The sequence below is a fragment of the Hippopotamus amphibius genome, chromosome 7, assembly GCF_030028045.1.
Source record: "Hippopotamus amphibius kiboko isolate mHipAmp2 chromosome 7, mHipAmp2.hap2, whole genome shotgun sequence".
NCBI classification, from domain to species: domain Eukaryota; kingdom Metazoa; phylum Chordata; class Mammalia; order Artiodactyla; family Hippopotamidae; genus Hippopotamus; species Hippopotamus amphibius.
The window spans coordinates 74,454,767-74,475,371 of record NC_080192.1 but is presented as its reverse complement, the minus strand read 5'-3'; the positions used below and the strand labels follow the sequence as shown (position 1 = coordinate 74,475,371).

The 20,605-nt window shown below is 43.7% G+C and overlaps 1 protein-coding gene across 2 annotated transcripts; it reads left to right on the top strand.

The window, feature by feature from the left end:
* Window positions 1–416: 416 nt before the first annotated feature.
* On the top strand, window positions 417–15,002 carry ZNF514 (zinc finger protein 514). Of its 2 annotated transcripts, none has more exons than XM_057741060.1 (5): window positions 417–1,059; window positions 2,449–2,537; window positions 7,080–7,206; window positions 7,531–7,626; window positions 14,740–15,002. In XM_057741060.1, exons 1-5 carry the CDS (start codon window positions 924–926, stop codon window positions 14,745–14,747), a joined length of 456 nt encoding a protein of 151 aa, XP_057597043.1. In that variant the 5' UTR covers window positions 417–923; the 3' UTR covers window positions 14,748–15,002. The 2 variants fall into 2 exon arrangements, with proteins under 2 accessions (XP_057597043.1, XP_057597041.1); XM_057741058.1 differs by lacking the exon at window positions 14,740–15,002 and adding an exon at window positions 9,645–10,773 and having other exon boundaries at window positions 435–1,059.
* The last annotated feature ends 5,603 nt before the right edge of the window (window positions 15,003–20,605 follow it).

The window sequence follows — 20,605 nt, the reverse complement described above, 5'->3', positions numbered from 1 at the left end:
AGTAGCCCGCAATGAGCCATCAGGATCTCCTGGGCACTTTATAAGAAATACCCATGTCCGGAGAGCCTCGTAGAAATTCTTATTTGGCAGATTCAGGGTAGGGCCCAGGCTTCTCTTTTTAACTCCAGTAGCTTCTGCTGAACAGCTTGTCGGGCCCAGATACTAAAGGCACTCGCAATATGGGAGTTCCTTCCGGTTCCTGGCCCGCGACGGGGACCTGGGTGAAACCTCCACCCAAGTAGCTGGTGAGCACTTGCCCCGCAGGCAGCTGCGGGAGCCCAGCACCCAAGCGCCCCCAAGCCGCCAGGGCGCAGGCGCCGCTCATCCCAACCCCACGTACACGCCCCGGACACTGGTTGCCCGGACCCCCATGTGGCGGCCGGTCTGCGCAGGCTCAGGACAGGTCTCGGGAGGCGGGGCCGGGGCTGGAACCCGGCTGTCTCTCGGATTTTTGTGGGTTGAGCGACTCCTGACGCGCAGGCCTGCCCTGGGCACCGCGCCCAGAGCCCGTGACAGAGTGGGGAGCGGCCCTCCGTCTGCCCGCCTGCGAGGGGCTGAGGAGGCCTGGAGCTGGACGCAGCGTTGCAGGGCCGGCGGTTCCCTGTGAGGCTCTCCCCAGAAGCCCTGCTGCCTCCGGGCAGGGGAGGAGCGCGGGGCACCGAGGTCGCAGGTGTGGCTGTGGCCGGGTTTCCTGGTGGTCTGCGTGGGAGCTGGGTTCCAGAGCCTGGTCCCGAGGAGGAGGGCGGCGGAGCGGAGCCGGTGGGCGGAGGCCGGGCATGTGAGGGGTCTGGAAGTGGGCGTGGGAGCGGGAGCAGAGCGTCGCCCCCCGCAGCCGCGCCGCGCGCCGCTGGGTAGCGGATCCCGGTTTGACAGCGCTGCTCTGGACTTTGCGGCTCGGCGGGGCGTCGCTGCGCGGAGTGGGAATGCCAGGTGTCACCCAGCTTGCTCCCGGCTCCCTGAACCCCGGGAGGACCGAAGGGCCGCGGCCGAAAGACAGAGGTTTGGACCTAGTGAAAGGACATCGCCCCTTAGCCCCAACTATGGACTCCACAGCATCAGGTTTGGCTCTCGAGGTTGCCGCGGGCCAGAAGCGTCCTGGGGGATTAGTACTGGGCCGAGAAGGTGGAGGACCCTAGGAAAGGGCCAGGAAATCCCACTGGAGGGGCAGAGCCTGCAGCCAGCCGCCTTCCCTGTGGTGGTGCCTAATTTTCCAGGCCCAGGAGCATGAAATCCCAGCATCCAGAGACCATGGTGGAGGTGGAGGGGATGGCCACGAGACTTGTCCCAAAGGCCAGAGAAGAGAGGGGAGAGCAGGAGGGGATCTCTTCCTGCTGTGGCAGGGGGAGGGCAAACAAACCTGTGAGGGAGTGGCCCTTGGCCATTTGGAGCCTTGCCACTCACTTCCTTTATCATTTCATTAAGTAATAGTATTCTTCCAGCTCAGCTGTGTACAAGGTGGGCACCTCCTGTGACCACCCCCCTCCACTAGTGTTGGGGAGAGCACAGTCTAGGTGACCCAGGAGATTTTAAGCCATTCCTTTCTAAGTTAGAATCTCCTGTCCTTCACCAAGTGGGCATTTTAATTTGACTTTTTTTTCTTCAGTGCACATGCTCAAGGTCATAAAAGTGGCCAATAACAGAGCTGGGTCAAATCTCTGGGACTCCCACCCTCTTCTTTTTCCTATATGCCTTGTGGTCTGTAGACCAGCAGCACAGGCCTCTCCTGGAAGCTCTTTAGAAATGCAGACTCTCAGGCTCCACCCCATATCCCCTGAACAGAGTCTGTTTAGCAAGATCCTCAGGAATCCATATGTACATTAAAGTTTGAAATGTGCTGACCTGTGCTATACCACGCTGCCTGCCTACCTCCATGCTTTTGTTGGTGGTGGCCTTAACCACTTGTCTGGCACGGTTGGGGTTAGTTTTTTGTTTGCAGGCTTTAAAAACAGTATGATATAAAGACCTATAATAGAGGGGCTCTCAAAAAACACTCCAGAGACCTAACGGTTCTTAAGAACACAGAGGACAGCTTCTCAGGAAGAGCTGGCCTCTGAGCTGGTTCCCAGCGGTAAGGGGAGAGCTGTAACTTCTCCTAAAGTCCTATGTGGCCTTGCCCTAGGCTTTATTTTGTATTGTTAACCTGTCTTTTACCCCCAGGTTACATTAAAGTTTGTTGAAGGTCTTCTCCATGTTTACATTTTCAAAAGGCCTAGTGAAGGACTTGCATATTGGAGGCCCAGTAAATAACTCTCCATTGGAGTGGCCAGATTGTGGTCACATTTCAGCTACCTACAGCTTGCTGTGGCCTATGGTGGGGACCTCATGCAGCTGTGTACAAGGGTAGCCTCTAGCCCGTCCATCAGCTCCCTTTGCCCCAGCCTTGTCCCCAGAACCATGGGGGTGACACACTGACTTGGGGAGTCTGGGAGCTATAAATTTCCTTCCTAGTTCTCCCTTCTCAGGACCCTGGTCTTCCTCCAGAGAGATGCCCAGGAGAAAAGGGAATAGCCAGTTTATTCCTGAAAGCCAGGCCACAGGTGAGTTGGGGTTCTCTTAATTTTTCCTCAAATGCCTGAACTATGGATAGTTCTGCCTCCTTTTCTCTGGAGCCTCCTTGTTTGCCAAAGGGAACTGACCCCAATGCCCCTCGCCCAGGGCCCTCTCCACTCTAGTCAGTGTGCACTTACTCACATCCTTTGGTTTACTTCTGTAATGGGCACTGTGGTGAGCACCAAGTAATGTGGGAGTGCCCTGGCCCTGAAAGAGTGTCACAGCAACAGGGGGGAGAGGACTCTGACACCCAAGATGCAGCCCCAATCTCAGTAAGGATGTGTGTGGCTTGATGGCATGTGGAGTGGCACAGACAGAACTTTCCATCAGAGTTTGGGGAAAGGAGAATCAGCCTGTGCCAGAGAGGTTGGGGAAGGCGCATGGAGAAGTGGGGACAAGGAGGTTCTGAGGGTTTGGGCAACTGAGGGAGTCATTTGAGGCCGGACCCCTGTGCAAATGTTATCTTCCTGGATTCGTGTGGGGACAGACTTAACATCACTGCTTCTGGCTGCATGCCTTGGATGAATCACCTAAACTCTCAATGCCCTGCTTTTGCCAACTTGAAATGCAGATGATGACCTCGTGGATGATGCTGCTGAAAATAATAAGAGCTATTATTTGCTGAGAACCAACTAGGTGTCAGGAGCTATTGTACGCAATTTATCTATCCTAATGAATTTCATCTTTAAAACAGTTGCATTTTGAAGAATGGCAACTGAGGCATAGAGAGGTAAACTGAGGAAACCAAGGCACAGAGAGAGAGAGTAGCTCAGTCATGGTTGTCTAGCTGGTAAAGAAGGGAGCCGGTTTCAAATCTGGGTTGTCTGGCTCCAGACTCTTAACCACATGGTAATACAACTACCTCATGTGGTTGTTGGAGTCTTCTGGCAAATGGAGTTGCTTAGTCCTCGTGAGCTTCGGTTGTGATGGAGATGAAGGGGTTAATGGTGACTGACTGTAGAGGTGGATTAAGGTTTGGCTGTAGGAGGCTGGATGTGGAGAGAGAACCAAGTGGAGGGCTGTGAACGCCAGCCTGCATCGTTTCCTAGCATCTGAGATGGTGATTTAGTGGGATTCCGGCTTCATAATAAACATTTATAATTATTTTTTTAGTCAATACGGGAAACCCTTACCAATAAGGAATTCTCTCAAGTAATTAGTAGAGTAAAAAAGCTTAAACTTCTTTGGCCTTGATGTACACCATTCAGAGGTGTATCAGAGAGCTTTGTCTAGTTATGCTGTGTGAACAACAGCCCCCAGATCTCAATGGCTCCGAGTAATGAAGTGTGTTTCTTCTATTCATTACCTATCATTAGTGGGCTGGCTGTGACTCTGTTCCACACCCTCTTCACTCTGGGATTCAGGCTGAAGGATCAGCCCTGCTCTGGGATGTGCTGTTCTTGTGGCTGGGGGAAGGTACAGTGTCAGAAACAGGAGATGGCTCTCCAAGCTTCTGCTGAGAAGTGGCATGTACTGCTTCTGCTCACAACCCATTGGCCAGAGCAGGTCATGTGACCAAGCCTAATGTCCATGAGGTGGGAAGTATAAGCCTCCCATAGTGAGGGGCCCAGAGGGAGAGGCAGTAAATATTCTGAACAAGTAATTACACTGTTTTCTTACTCACAGATGTTCACTTCCCTCCCTCCTGCACACAAAATCTCTCCCCAGGAGAGAGAACCCAAAAGCCCCATCCAGTCCGAGCATCAGCAGTGAAGTCCTGGATGGTGTGATAGTTTGGACATCAGGTCTGGATGTTTCTCCTCTGGATATGGAGACCTGTGAAAAAGACATGTTGCCTGAATCCACATATCCCACATACAGTGGAACGATGGGGTTGGGTAACCACAATAAACACCCCTATTCAGAAAGGGGAAGCTTGAGAGAAGCCAGCAGTCCCTGGTCCGTAACAGTTATGAAGTTCTACTTGGTGAGGACCATGGCCTTGGGAGTGGGGAATTCTTTTGGTTATGAGTGCTGGTTCTGCTCCCTGGGTGTAGCTCCCCAGTCCAATGTTCTCCTTGGCTTTTGGCTCTGCCCTCCAGAATTTCCTTCCTTTTGCAGTATCCCCCTTGGTCATATATGAAGATGATATTAGAGAATAAACTCTTTTGAGGGCTAAGCAACTTTTTCATCCTGTCTGAGTACGTTGATGGCCTAGGGATTGTTTCAAGTCAGGAACATTCAGTGTGACTGACTCTCAAAAACTTGACCAGCTTTTTGTGTATTTGCTTCCATTAGCTCCATGTGTCAATAGCTTTTCCCACAGTTCTTGTTGAAGTATGTGCCGCTCTTTAGACTTAACTGTGGAGCTTTTGGAGTTTCCTTGGGAAAACCATACTTTTAGTCACTCTGAGCAACTTGGTTCCACTGGGATCTGCTGGGAGCCATCTGAAATTATTAAAAGGTTTAAACAAAAGGTTTGACAATCACACCCATGATTTGGTCCTTGCCATTAGGCTGAGTTTTAATCGTCCCTTGTCATGCAAAAGCCATATCTATTTTGTCTTTCACCAGTTGGAAATGAGAATTGGTTAAATCTTCAACCCTGCAAGCCCTGGAATTTCTGGACACTTTCTATTTGCCTTACATTTTTATTTTGCAGGTCAGCAAACTCTTGAGCTCATTGTTTTTCTCCTGTAATACTTTGTCAAGTGCAGCCAAAGACAACCAACTCATATTACTGCTGTTATGTTTCCCTCCTCTTTTCATGACATCACAAGCTCATGTTTGCATGCTTCCTCTTTCAAGTTACTGCAGCAACAGATTTATTTATTTTTTGTTTATTTATTTTTATTTATTTATTTTAGCTCCTTATTGGAATATAATTGCTTTACACTCTTGTACCAGCTTTTGAGGTACACCAAAGTGAATCAGCTGTATTTATACAATATCCCCATATCCCCTCCCTCCTGCGACTCCCTCCCACCCTCCCTGTCCTGGCCCTCTAAGCATCACCCATCATCGAGTTGATCTCCCTTTGTTATGCAGCAACTTCCCACTAGCTATCTATTTTACAGTTGGTAGTGTATCTGTGTCTATGCTACTCTCTCACTTCATCCCAGCTTCCCCTTCACCCCACCCCCGCCCCAACCCCGTGTCCTCCAGTCCATTCTCTGCATCTGCAGCAACAGTTTTAGCCTGCAGTTTGCCACCAAATTACATGGGTTGTCATCTTGCCAATAAGTTTCCTCACTGCCTGGCCCTGAAGCCTGTGTCATGTATTTTAGACTTTTTGTTATGGCAGAAGTACCAGCTTTTTTAATGAGTCAGTTTAGGCTAGTTATGCTGTGATAACAACAGCAAACCCTGAAAGACTTATACCAACAACGGTTTAATTCTTGTCCACATTACATGCAACCTGTAGTTTTCCCCCATATCTTCACTCTGGGATCATTTGCTGTTCTCCAAGCAGAGGAAAAAGAAGCAATTGCAGAACCTCCACTGACTCTGAAGGCTTTTGCTCATAAGTAGCTCATGTCTCTTCCTTCACATTCCATTTGTGAAAGCAGATTATTTGGCCACACCTGAGTCAGTAGAGTAGGAAGATCAATTTCATAGGGAGGGTCAATGACTATTTTGAACAAATAGTATAATCTATCACAAGAGGTTACTAAAGTAGTGAGTTTTCCACATTTGATTATTTTGGACTGCCTTTAAGTTAATATAAAATTGTTATTTTGGCTTATTCTGTGGAATCCTTAGTATCTAAATGGGATTTGACTTTTAAATGTTTTTTGGGGAAAGTAACAGGAATTTATACTGCCTCCACTTATCGGCTTTTTAGTTCATAGTTTATGGATTATTGTACAATGTAAGTCAAATGAGAGCATTGCTGTTACAGAGAGTGACAGGATAGTTTTGGCTGGGACCCACAGAATGGTTGTACCTTGTGGGGCTGTGAGATCTAGGGTCTCACTCTCAACTTTGCACATTCAGGAGCTGAAAAATGGTTAGGCTTTGGGGGAGAGGATTTATGTTAATCAAACGTGCGAAAGACTTCCTGATTCACTATAAGGCCACTTGATATACTTTCAGTGAACTGTGTGCTGGCAGGCTGTTACGAGGATAAGTTATTCTAAGCCCCAAATGATTCGATTTGGCCTTAGTAAGAATTGTCATTGAAATTCTAGGTCACAAGTTTCAAAAATACTTAATTAGAAGACTGTTGATACTAGTGCATTTCAGAATGCAGAGCATGTGAGTCTGTTACTTCTGATTCTATTTAAAGGTCACTAAATTGAGAGTAAAACCTTTTGAAAATTGAGGAAATGGATTGTAATTTATCTCTCCCACATGAGCAGAGTATCTCTGTAGGCTTGATTCTCCCGAGACCCTGGTTACACAATCCCTGAAGCAGCTTAAAATATTTTTGAGATGATAAAACCCAGAACAGAAGCATTGCGATGGCTAGGAAATCTCGGAATACCTTCTTGTACATCCTGAGGTTCTACTCAGAAACCCATCTACTCTTCTCCCCAGAGCCATGAGTGTGCTCCTCGAGGGTGCAAGAGTGCCTTCTGTTGTTTCAGGACCTGATGACATTTGAGGATGTGGCTGTGGAATTCACCCGGTGGGAGTGGGGGCAGCTGGACCCTGCTCAGAAGGACCTGTACCGGGAGGTGATGCTGGAGAATTTCAAGAACCTGGCCTCCCTCGGTGAGCTCAGCTCCTCCAGAGCCCAGAGCCTGCCCACCAGGCCATCTTTATTTCCTCGGTGTTTAAAAGCTAGGGGTATCTGGGCCTGTTGGCTGATTTCTGCCCTGGGATTCTGGAATTAGATATTTATATTCGCTTTGGGGTCCAGAGATACAGTATTTCTGCTTCATGTTCCCAGGAAAAGTCCCACTCCATATGAGATCAGAATAAGAAGTTTCAGGACTCTGCTCCTAATACTTCACAATACTTAATTCTCTGGAGGCTATCCACAAGCCTTGGCCTCTAACACACACAGTCATGATCCTTTTCCTTCTCTACCACCAGGCTCTCCTGTGTCCAAACCATATGTGATCTGCCAGTTGGAGGAAGGGGAAGAGCCCTGTATTTTGGAGAGAGAAATCTCAACAGGTGTCCACTTAGGTGAGTGAGTTGGACCAAAGCAGCATCACAAATAATAAGGCCCAACTGAGAGTGGGAAGTTCCCCTGAACCCTGGGTCAGGTGGCTCTTCTTTGAGAAGGTGAGGTCACTTGCCAGGAACCCTCAACTCCAGTATTTTGAATACTTGTAGGCTTTTGTAATGTTTTCTGGTGTGAAGAGATGTTTGTCTTCTTCTTTAGTGCTTATCTTTCCCTTGTTACCCATCTCTGCCCACCCTTCAGGGTTCTTGGGGCTGTGCATCATCACTAGACGTCACACGGTTAGTGTTAGATGGAACCTAAGGATCAGCAGATGTAAGTGCCCAGCAATCCTATATCAGCAGGGCAAAGAGAATTAGCAAGGGATCAGACAGAACAATTAAGTAGCCCAGAAATTAAAGGGTTACTGGCAAGGACATCCTGATAGATGATGTCTGGAAGATCAACGTAAGGATACTTCAAATTTAAGCTAAGCTGCAACAGAGGTGTTTACAGGAAAAAAGACTACTCCTCACCAGCTGTTGCTGGCATCTCTTTGAAATTGTTTATCTCTAGGTGACCTGAGAGTACCCCATAGGCTCCACCCCTTGGGGCAGAATTCTGGACACAAAGGTCTCCTGGCTGCCATGTGTAGCCCAAGCATACTAGAGATGACCGTCTGTGTCAGTGTCCATCTCTGAGGCACAATCAGCCTCAGGCCAGAGTTAAAGAGCCAGAAAGCAGGGCTTAAATCCTGAGAGCACAGGCTGGGCCTCTAGAGAAAGCTAGAAGAGAGGACAGAGAGGGAAGGTGCTGACCTGCTCTGTATTTACTCTCTTGATCTTGTTTCCTTCCACAGTGAGGGCAAGGATCTGATGCCTGGATCTAGTCTCATCTTTAACATCTGTCTCTTTACAGGGTTCTACAAACGTGGCTGTGTTTCTCTTGGGGAGCTTGTTAAACATTGAGATTCCCAGGAGCCACACTAGACCTACTGACACAGAATCTGGTCTCTGGGAGCCCTGGTTAGGCATTGCCAGTCATTTCCCTCTTCAGAAGGGTCTTTATTATTGTATTAGCTTTCTGTTGTTGCTGAAACAAATTGTCACAAACTTAGCAGTTTTGAGCAACACGTTTATTATCTCACGGTTCATAGGTCAGAATCAGGCATGGGTCTCACACTGTTACAACCAGGGTATCAGCAGGGCCGAGTTCGTTTCTGGAGTGTCTAGGGGAGAATCTGTTTCCTGTTCATTTGTGTTGTCGGCAGAACCAAGTTCTTGCAATTGTAAAACTGAGCTCCTCATTTTCTTGCTGGCTGTAAGCTGAGGGGTGTTCCTAGCTTCTAGAGACTGCTACCTTCCTTGGCCCATGGGGCCCTTCCTCTACCTTCAAAGCCAGAAATGGTGGGTTGAGTCCTTCTCACACCACATCTGTCTGACTCAGCCAGGAAATGTTCTCTGATTTTCAGAACTCATGTGATTAGATTGGGCCCACCTTAATGATTCAGGATAATCTCACCATCTCAAAGTCTGTGCCCTTAATCACGTCTGCAAAGTCCCTTTTTCCATGTAAAGTAACATATTTATATGTTCTTAGAATTAGAGCCTGGACATCTTTTGGGGATAATCTGCCTACCACAGTTACATACAGTAATATAATACATGTTATATGTGTGTGTGTGTGTATATATATATATATAAAAATACATAATAATGTGTGGTGTGGACTGAGGTGTTGAGGGAAGACTTTGGAGGGCATCTTCCTACCCTCCTCTCATCTTTACAATCTTTGGACTTACCTTGTGTACTGGAATCTAAACACTGTTCTCTCAGGTTTTCCCAATCTCTAGTTACCTGCTTATCTTATTCTTGACATCTCCACAATGTTCTTCAGACATACACCACTCTTGGAAGAAACTGTTCACTTCTTTAGATATATTTTAAAGGTTAATTATCTTACGTCTATCAAAGGACTCTGCTTCCTCTTGGCACACAGAACAGGTAATACTAGACTGTCTTTTTTTTTTTTTTCTTTCCAGACTGGGAGAGAAGGCCTCAAGCCAAGGAATCAATGCTAAGTCAGGGATTTTCCAAAGAAGAATTATTCCAGATAGCATCAGTGGAAAAACACATTAGAGATGAATTCTGGTCCTCCAAACTGAAAGCAACTTGTGGTTGTGATGACCAGTTAGAGATGTATCCGAAAAAACAGGAGAGACAACTGATAGAAACATCACTCACTCACAAAGCTACTACCACCCTTAGGAGAGATCATGAGTGGAGTGAATTCGTGACAAATTTAGGTTTAAGATTAGTCCCTATTAACCAACACAGTGTTCCCACAGGAGAAGGAGACTATAAATGTGATACAGAATTCACACAGACTTCAGGGAGAAATAACTCTCAGAGAACCCATCCAGGGAAGAAATCTTGTAAATGCAATGAATGTGGGAAGTTGTTCCATTTCCAGTCAGAACTCAGGCGCCATCAGAGATGTCACACTGGAGAAAAGCCCTATGAGTGCAGTGAATGTGGAAGAGCCTTTGGTCATATTTCATCCCTTATTAAACATCAGAGAACTCATACTGGAGAAAAGCCCTATGAATGCAGCGAATGTGGGAGAGCCTTCAGCCAGAGTTCATCTCTTGTTCTACATTATAGATTTCATACTGGAGAGAAACCCTACAAATGTAATGAATGTGGAAGGGCCTTTGGTCATACTTCATCCCTTATTAAACATCAGAGAACTCACACTGGAGAAAAGCCCTATGAATGCAGAGAATGTGGGAGAACCTTCAGCCAGAGTTCCTCTCTCATTGTACATTATAGATTTCACACAGGGGAGAAACCCTACAAATGTAATAGATGTGGGAGAGCCTTCAGCCAGAGTTCATCTCTCACTCAACATTATCGATTTCATACTGGAGAGAAACCCTACAAATGTAACGAATGTGGAAGAGCCTTTGCTCACACTGCATCCCTTATTAAACATCAGAAAAGTCATGCTGGAAAAAAAACCCTATGAATTCAGCCAATGTGGGAAGGCTTTCAGCTGGAGTACACACACCACTAAATCTCAGAGGATATATATTAGAAAGAGAGCCTATGAGTGTAACGTATGTGGGAAGACTTTTGGTCGGAGGACCCATCTTGTTCAATGTCAAGACAGGACATACTAAACTGAAGCTTTATTAATATCAAGAGGGAGTGGGCTTTCATCACACCTCCTCCCTTATCAAACACCAGAGAATTCAAACTAGTAAGAAACTATGTAAGCATAATGGATTTGGAAAGGCTTTAATTAGAGGACACCCATTATTCAACATCAGAGAGTTTATACTGGGGAGAAGCTTTATCAGTGTAATGAGTATAGCACAGCCTTCAGTCACGTATTGTTCCAAAAAACAAAAACAAAACCCAAACCAGGCAACTCATACTGGAGAGAAACTCAAGTATGGTAAAAGCCATTAGTAATACTTCTTGCCTTCCTAAACTTCTAAGCATCAGGGATACATACTAAAGAGAATCGTTAAGAAAGCAGTAAATGTGGGAAGGCCTTCAATCAGAGCACATCCCTTATTAAGCATCAGAGAATTCGTTCTTGAGAAAAACCCTATGGATATGGTGAATGCGGGAGAGCCTCAGCCAAACCTCCTCCCCTTATAAACATCAGCAAACTCACCTCACTGGTTAGAAACCCTGGAGACATAATGCATGTGGGAAAGCCTTTGCTGGATGTTCTGCCCTTTTTGCACATCAGAGAATTTGTACTAGTTACTCTTCAAATTTAGTGAAACTGGGAAGCCCACTGACCAGATGCCAGAACTATACATATTGTATACTTCCCTTTAAATGAACTCCAGTAGTAATGTGTGTCCTCTAACTAAAGCCTTTCCAAATTCAAGACCCTCAGCGTTACATTAAGGCTTCACCCAAAAGAGAAACCTTGGGAGCTTAATGAATGGGAGGGAAGTTGATTCATAAATTTAGAGCTGAAGGGAAGCTGAGAAACCACCTAGTTTGGTGATTTCCTACCTGGTGGGGGTGTTTTTATAACCACTTGTGCTCTGTCCCCCCATCCTGTTACTGATGGGAGTGGGGGTGTTGTGTGGGTGAAGAGAGTGAAGGCTGAGGAAGGTGGAGCCACCAGTGACCTTGCCCAGCCGTATTTTACAGCTAAGGAAACTGAGCTCTGGAGAGTGCCATGCCCTGCCCTACACACCTAACTGCTGGACTTCTTTCCTCCTGGTTCACAGCTGTAGTTTGGGGTTTGAGAGACTGAAGGCTTTCTCTGTACAAAACCTTCATGCACTTGTTTCTCTGTAATACATGTTAATTTTATGAGGCAGTAGAGTACTCTTTTAAAGAGTTAGAGCAAAACAATTTTAATAGATCTTTATGCTACTAGATTTGGAGTTTTTGAAAAAAATTTTTAAACATCAATTAAAATATGGGTATTATTAAAATCAAAACCTCAAAAACACTATTCTAAGTGAGAGTAGCCAGATGCCAGGGACCACATATTGTATGGTTCCCTTTATATGAAATGGCTAGAAAAGGCAAATCTTCAGAGACAAAGTAGATTATTAGTGGTTGCCTGGGGCTGGAAGTGGCAACTGAGAGTGACTGCAAATATTTCAAGGGATCTTATTGGGGTGGTAGGGCTGTCCTAAAACTGGATTATGGTGATGGTTTAGTAATTTGGTAAATTACTAAAACTCACTGCATATAAAATGGGGTGAATTTTATGGTTTGTAAATTATACCTCAACAAAATTGTTTTTAAAAATCAAACATACAGATATTCCAAGTATTGCTAAATAAATTTTCCTATCTCATCTGTTACTTCAAGCCATGTATGTGTCTTTGTTATCAGTTTCTATTTTCCATAATAGTTATTCCTGAGCTTACGGGGTCTCAAGTTCTTATCTGCAGCCTACGTGTAGAAGCCAAGACCAAGAGCTGTCATAGACCACAGAGGAGTCTTCACTAAAAGGAATTAGCTTGCACTAAGGACAGTCCTTCAAGCATTTAAAGTCCAGATGACGTAGATGAGCCCAGAATTCAGGGAACCAGCTCAAAGGGGGTCCATACAGGCAAGCAGGATCTAGGGGTACAAGAATTTGGCAGAGGAGAGCAGGTAGGTAAGATGCACAGGAGGCATCTAGACAGCTGAGATCATGACGCCAGCTTAGGAGCCTAAAAATCATGGGAATTTCATCCCAGAGAGTCAAGGTTCACGAGCAGAAATAGCAAATATTTTACATTGGTGACAGTTTACTGTATCACTTCCCCCCCCCCGCCCCCCCAACCCCCCACCAGTGCCCTTCTCTAACCCCTGCCCAGGTCACTTTCTATACCTGGATGCCTGCAGCAACTTTGTAGCTGGTCTTTCCCTAGTGTCTGTCCCTTCCTCTGTGTATCTCGGCCATGTTAACCATTCTCATCAGTGTGCACCCATTCCCCCCGCCCCCTGCCAAAAGCCTTTGTACTGCCTGCAGGATAAATGCTCACCTCTCAGTTTGGCATTCAATGCCCTCTTCAGTCTGCCCTATCCTCCTGCTGCTCCTGACAAGAACCTCTATTTCAGACAAACTAGCTTGCCTGCTATACCTCAGACATGCCTCCACACTTCCCAGCCTGGGCTGCTCTGCTTAAGCTGCTCCACCAGCCTGGAATGCCCCCTGCACTGTCTAAAGCCTAATAATCAGTCAGAGCCCTGTTCATATGTCCCCCTCCTTGGGGAATAATTCTCTTGAGCACTGATGAGAAGTCAGGTCTTATTCATTTGCAGTTGTAAAAGCATCTGTTGTTTCCATAAGTATTTAAAATGGAACAATATGTGGACTGGGATAGTTCTTATCACTGTCTCGAGCTATTTAAACCACGGGTTGTTTTATCATCTTGCCACTTTGTTGTCTCCTGAACCAGATTATCAGCTGCTTCAGGTCATTTCTCATACTTCCTCTCAGGAATGAGCACCCAGTAGGTCCTTGCTAACCATGTGTTAATGTGAAAAACAACTTGTATTGCCCAAGTTTTCTCAGTACTCTGAAGGCACACTTTCATACCAGATGAAAATCTTTCCTTCTAGAACACTAGCAATCAAATATTTTCTTGGAAAAATACAATATTGCTTCCTGTAATTATTTTTCAATTTCAAATATAGATTAGCATTGTTCCATCTTTTGGGGGTAGGTTGTTGTATGTGTCCATGAAAATTCATTGCTGTTTTATTTTGTAGTGCTACAATGACTTATTCCAACTACCCAGAGTTGGGCCAAACTTCACAGGTTAAGGAAACCCCACAAGACTGCTCTCACTTCAGACACCAGCCATGAACTGAGGGTCCCTAGGTCACCCTTCTGACCATCTGGCTAAAAGGAGTGAGAGTTCCCACTACTCTCTCAGACTTGATAATTCTATATAACAACTCTCACAACTCAAAAAAGTGCTGTATTATGATAATTTTATTATAGCAAAAGGATACAAATCAAACCCAGCCTAAGGAAGAGACACATAGGGTAAGGTTTCAGAGCATCACAAATGTGAGTCTTTTGTCTTCCCCAGGAATACATTATGCAGCTGGCATATCGATGTGTAGCAACAATATATAGAGTGCTTCCAGCCCAGGAAACTCACCTGAGCTTTGTTGCCCAGAATTTTTATTGGGGTTTTATTACGTTGGCATGATCAATGGAACACACAGTTGAATTCAATCTCTGGTGCTCTCCACCCCCAGGTTGGGCTGCAAGCACGTGCTCAAAGCCCCAACCCTCTAATCACTTGGTTGATCTCAGGCGTGGCCAGCCCCCATCTTGAGTCATCTCATTAGTGTAAACTAGGGGCCAACCACGAATCACTTCGTCAGCATAAACTATCAGATATGGTTGCAGGGGCTCACTACAAGCAACAAAAACACTCCTATCATTCAAGAAATTCCAAAGATTTAAAGGTTGCCTCCCAAGAATGAGGGGCAAAGGCCAGTGAAGTTCTTTATTACACAAGCACACACATTCAAATCAATGTGAAAATGCTTCTTCAATTATTATTCAAATAAACAAGTCATAAACATAAAGACTGTAGTTTAGACAGTCCTCATCAAATAACTGCAATATACCACTTCTGCTTACAGACCACTAGCTGATGGCAAGGGAGGCTGGTAACTGGAGTCTTTGTCCTGGGCAGGAATGGGCCCAACTAAAATTTGGGGATTCTGTTACTAAGGAAGAAGAGGAAGATGGATATTGACAGATGACCAGGAATCTGTGCCTGAAGACCCCAATACCGCAAAGCCATTTGGGAACCAGATCACATCCATGATACTCTCTGGGTCTGTCTTCTCTTCTGTAAGATGAAGGGCTTCGCACTTGTGGAAATAAATGAAGACCCAAATGAGAACAAACAGGCTGTTTATTCAGAGCTTGCCACAGCAAAGGATCAGCCACTATCATCTGCACTTGGCAGAGACCCAAAGGCATGCAGGGAGTAAGAAAGGTTTACAATGAGAAGAAAAAAAAAAGAAAGAAAAGGAAGCTTCAGGTATGCCCTGATTGGAAGTTGTTGGCATGGGAAAGCTGGAGGGGGGTTAATTAGGAGCAGGATATGTTATGTGATTGATGTGGGGAGCATATTTGGCTTTCTATGGTTGGTTGTAAGTTGGAAGTGAGGGCAAAGAATAGGGATACTACCAGTCACTGACCAATTTTTAGCTGTTCTGAGCTGATTGCTGATGAGGCTGTGGTTTGGCTTCCATGCTGGTTGCTGCAAAGGTGTGGGACAGAGTTCTACTGTCATATAAGGTGTATCCATTGTCCATTGGTATATTTAGTCCCTCAGTTCTCCCTTTTGGTCGTTTTCTTGCTTGAGAGAGGTTGACCAATTCAGAGATGCTAGAGAGCCAGACCTTTCCTGAGAATTGTTTGGTTATCTTCATAGGAAACTGTATCATGAGATCTTTTTGGTCTTTTTGTTGTTGTAGCATCATGGCAACCATCTGATGAGAGAGCAGTTGTGCAGAACCATTGAGTCAAGTAGGTAGTGTTTTCTTTAAGGTGATGTATTGCCTGTTATACCATGCATGTTTCAATTGATCCAAGTATAGCATGAATAGCAATGGCACAGATGCCACCATGATTAGTCAATAAGAAGTTCAGAGCAAAGCAACTGCCCATAACTACTTGAACCAGAGTTGAGACAAATCTACAGATCTTTTATCAAGGGAAGAGGTGATGTCATTAGTAACTTCTGCCAGAGTTAGTGATAGGTCTCTTACAGTCTTTTAATCTCCCACCATTGAAAATACTACTCTGATTGTTCACATAAACAAGGAGTCAGCAATTCCCCAAGGTATAGAGTACACGAATAACTTAAGGGTGACCTCATTTTGGAGCTCTTGCCTGGGTTGGAATTTCCAGCATTGGTAATTTATAAAGTTAGGATTTCTATATACAGACAGTTTTGGAATGCTATTCCTAACGTGCATGAAGTGTTAGTCTGAGGCAAACAAGACCAGTTGACCTGGCGGCAAATGGAGTAGAATCCAGTAGGGGCACATAGAGATCCAGGAAAAAGGGAGTTGTTCATGACATGGTATTAGAACCAAAGCCTTACATTAGCTGTGTTACATATTTGGATCCCTTCACTTCCTTCCAGCTGTTAAGTAACTGGCCCACTACCCTAATGAAGGCTGTTTTATCCAAATTTAGAATTGCTTGGGTTCTGATTAATAGATTGTGATAACTGGCTCTTTCTCTGGGATAGAGGGACACTAGCAAAGTCACAGGTTGATTTATTTAAGGTCACTTGTCCCTGTAGATGCAAGTGGAAAAACCATTGGCTCTATCTCTATATAGTCTCATTTGGTGAGACCAGAACTGTTCATATATGTTCATATATGGAAAACTATATGGTGGTCTGTCAATGGATGGCATATCCAGCAGTTAGTAAGATTTAAAGTACTGACTACTACTTAGGATAATCTAAGAAGGGCGTTAGAATGAGTATGTTCTGACCTAACAATTATAATAAAGAGGAAAGAAAAAACAGGTCATTATGGGTGGATGACAAACAGGGATCAATAGAAATGAGAATAATAACTATAAGCAAGCAAATGAAAAACAAAACAGCCCTTTTTTTTTTCTTTTTTGAAGTATGGTTGATTTAGAATATTGTGTTAGACAAAACAGGGCTTTGACACAGGTCTTGGTCTGACATCTTGGGCAAAGCTATCATTATCTGAAGTCATCTATTTATTCCAAATGTCTTTAGGCAGCTGTATACTTCTGAAGATCAACAGCTTCTAGAGCATCTTGGAGAATCCTCCGTTTGAAGTCTTCTACTGGAATAGGCTTCCAGTCATGTCAATTCTGAAATTCTTCTTTAGTTGTGAAATATGTTTTAAAGAACTGACTCCCTAGAGTTTCACTGCTGTATTTGCTGCTAACAATACCTGATAGGGTTCCATATAATACAGTTCAAGGGCAGTTCTTCTCTGATGTCTTAGACAAAAATCTCATGGTTGAAGATCACAAAAGGGTGTTTAGGAAGATGCTGTGGGAAGCTGTCCTTAACCTGTTTATGATAGGACTGGATAGAGTATATGAATCCCTTGTAATATTTTGCCATGTCTGCATGTAGCAGAGTCTAGTATTGGAAGTGGAATCTCTAAATAAATGGATTCAGTTCTTAGAGGGATAACTGATGTATCCTCAAGGGATTGAACCAAGGAATTCCCTGACTGTCCAGTGGTTAGGACTCTGCACTTTCACTGCCAAGGGCATGGGTTCAATCCCTGGTAAGCCGTGTGGCGTGGCCAAAAAACCCAAACCAAAATAAAACAAGGGCACCGTATGGCCATAAGGGCCTCTGGGTGTACCCTTTGCCAGGGAGCTAAAAGGTTTCTGAAATTTTTGCTAATTTTAAGTTAAGGATGTCATTGATTCCTGTAAAGTGTGTGCCTTGATCACCTGATATAAAAAATGGGATGTCCTAGGTTGGAAACACAAAAAATCAAGCAGCTTTTAGTAAGGACTATAGCTTATCATAGCAATCAAATGCTTCAGTTCATCATAAAAACAGGCACATTAAAAACTAAAACACATTTAAATTTCATGAAGGGTAGAAGCTGGATAAAATCCACTTGAAGGTGTCCAAGGATCCTGGAGGCTTTGGTTCCAGGCCATGTCCCACCTTTAGTTTTTCCAAGATTATGTTTACAGGTGAAACACGACCTGAAAATAACCTGTTAAAAAGTTTTCTTTTTAAAGTTTCTTTACCAATGTTAATTTAAGATAGTATCCAATTTGTCTGTAGCATGATGGGTAGTTTTTCACAGAAAAATTTAGCTGATGTCATCTGAAGTCATCTGGCGCCACCAAGTGGTCATCTTGGGAGCACCAGAGATGACTTGAGTGAATCAGGTTATGTTTTTTAAGATTCTTTTTTAGAATCTGGGGCTAAACATTGATATTCTATAATGGCCTCTCTGATTCCTCCAGAGATTTATCCTTTGAGGGTTTAGTTAGGAACCTCACCTTGGTTAAGGCAGCTTGTTTGGCATAATGATCTGCTAAAGCATTTCCTTTCATTCCGTAGTATCTCTTTTGCATGAGGCTCAGCCCTTATGACAGCCACCTCTCTAGGAAACAGAAGCAAATCTAACAGTTCTTTAGCTTGTACTCCATTTTTGATGGGGATTCTAGGAAACCTTTTTGTTTCCAAGCATCTCAAAGTCATGTACTGATTTCAAGCATACCTGCTATCTGTGTATATGCTTACTCTCTGGTCTTTGGCTAGTCGACTAACTGTGTATAGCAAGTGCAATAAGTTCTGCCATCTGGGTTGACTGTAACTCAGGTGAAGGACTATCTTCTAAAGAGGACTTGAATTAGTGACACCATATCCTGCTTGATAACCTTCAGTCTCATATTTGAGATATGATTCATCAATAAGAAATATTAGTTCAGAGTTCTTAACTGGAGTCTCTAGTAAATCTGAGCAAGGCACAGAAAGTTTCCCAACTAAGGTAAGACAATCATGAGGTTCTCCTTCTGGTAGGAGGAGAAGTGTGGCAGGGTTTAGGATGCTGCAGCAGTGAACAGAAATGTGAGAGGGAGAGAGTAACAGAACATCATGAGGTGTTCATTAGCAGGCTGACAGTATAAAACTCTGTCTTTTCACAGATGACATGATCTGATATATAGAAAATCCTAAGAAGTACACTAAAAATGTATTGGAATAAATGAGTTCAGCAAAGTTTCTGGATACAATCAGATCAACATACAAAAACCAATATTTCCATACATGATCCATAAAAGAAAAAAAATCGATAAATGGACTTCATCAAAATTCAAAACTTTTGCTTGGTGAAAATTAAAAGAATGAAAAGACAAGACACAGACTGGGAGAAAATATTTGCAGACAACTTATTTCAAAATGTACTCACATCTAGAATATACAAAGGAACTCTCAAAACTCAATAAAAAAAGAAACCAAACAACCCACCTAGAGAGTGAGCAAACATGTCACCAAAGAGGACATACAGATGGCAAACAAGCACATGAAAAGAAGTTCAACATCATTAGCTATTAGGGAAATGAAGATTAAAACCATGACAAAATATCACTACAAAACTATTAGAACAGCTAAAAAAAAGTTTAAGTGACAATTCAAAATGCTAGTGAGGAGGCAGAGGAACTATATCTCTCACACATTGCTGGTGGGAATATAAAATGGTACGGCCATTATGAAAAAGAGTTTGGCCGCTTCTTAAAAAACTAAACATATATTTACCATTCAATCCAGCAATCTCACTGCTTGGCATTCATTCCAGAGAAATGAAAGCTTATGCCCACACAAAAACATGTACATGATGCGTATATACCTCTAAGTACTGAAAGCAGGAACTCTGAAAAGCTATTTTTACCCTGTGTTCATAGCAGTATTATTCACAATAACAAAAAGGTAGAAGCAACCCAACTGTCTATCAGCAGATGGATAAACAAAATACAGTACATACATACAACGGAATAGTATTCAGTCTTAAAAAAGGAAGGAAATTCTAACACATGGTACACATGGATGAAACTTGAAGACATTTTGCTAAGTGAAATAAGCTAGTCACAAAAGGACAATGTATGATTCTATTTATATGAGATAATTAATCATATTCACAGAGACAAAAAACAGAGTGGTGGTTGCCAGAGACTGGAGAGAGAAAGGAATGGGGAATTACTGTTTAATAGGTACAGAGTTTCTGTTTTGCAAGATGAAAAAAGAGTTCTGGAGATAGATGGTAGTGATGGTTGCACAACAATGTGAATGGACTCAATGCCTCTGAAGTGTACACTTAAAAATGGTTAAGATGGTAAATTTTATGTATATTTTATCATAACAAAATTTTTCAAATGTTGAAAAATTTACATGAATGTTCATAGCAGCTTTGTTTGAAATAGCCAAAAACTGAAGATAAACTACATATCCTACAACAATGAATGGTGAAACTACACACACATCCCCATCCCCCCAACACGAATGCACGTAAACTGATAATAACCAAATGAACTCTGTGAATTGTATCACTGTGTACAACGGTTTTAATACTGTATTATAGTTATACTGTTGACCCGTGAACAACATGGGTTTGGACTGCATGGGTCCACTTACATGTAAAATTTTTCCAATAAATACTGTTGTACTACATGACAAACAATTAGTTAAATCCACAGATGCAGAACCACGAATTCAGAGGGCCGACTATGGGACCTGAGCACCCATGGATTTTGGTATCCTTGGAAGGTCCTGGAACCAATCCTCTGCAGATACTGAGGGATGACTGTGTAAGCCGTTACCATTGGGAAAAACTGTGTGAAGGGTGCATGGGACCTTTCTGTACTATTTTTGCAGCTCCCTAAAAGTCTAATTATTTCAAAATAAAAAGTTAGAGAAAACAAACCAAAACCTGACTACTTGGCCATGGGTCAGGAAGTTCCCTTGTGACA

Excerpts from the sequence above, each read along its gene's own strand:
- ZNF514 (XM_057741058.1), top strand. The coding sequence starts at position 924 with ATGCCAGGTGTCACCCAGCTTGCTCCCGGCTCCCTGAACCCCGGGAGG. Across the intron at positions 1,060-2,448 it reads TATGGACTCCACAGCATCAG|TTCTCCCTTCTCAGGACCCT; the intron begins GTTTGGCTCTCG and ends TTTCCTTCCTAG. Across the intron at positions 7,207-7,530 it reads CAAGAACCTGGCCTCCCTCG|GCTCTCCTGTGTCCAAACCA; the intron begins GTGAGCTCAGCT and ends CTCTACCACCAG.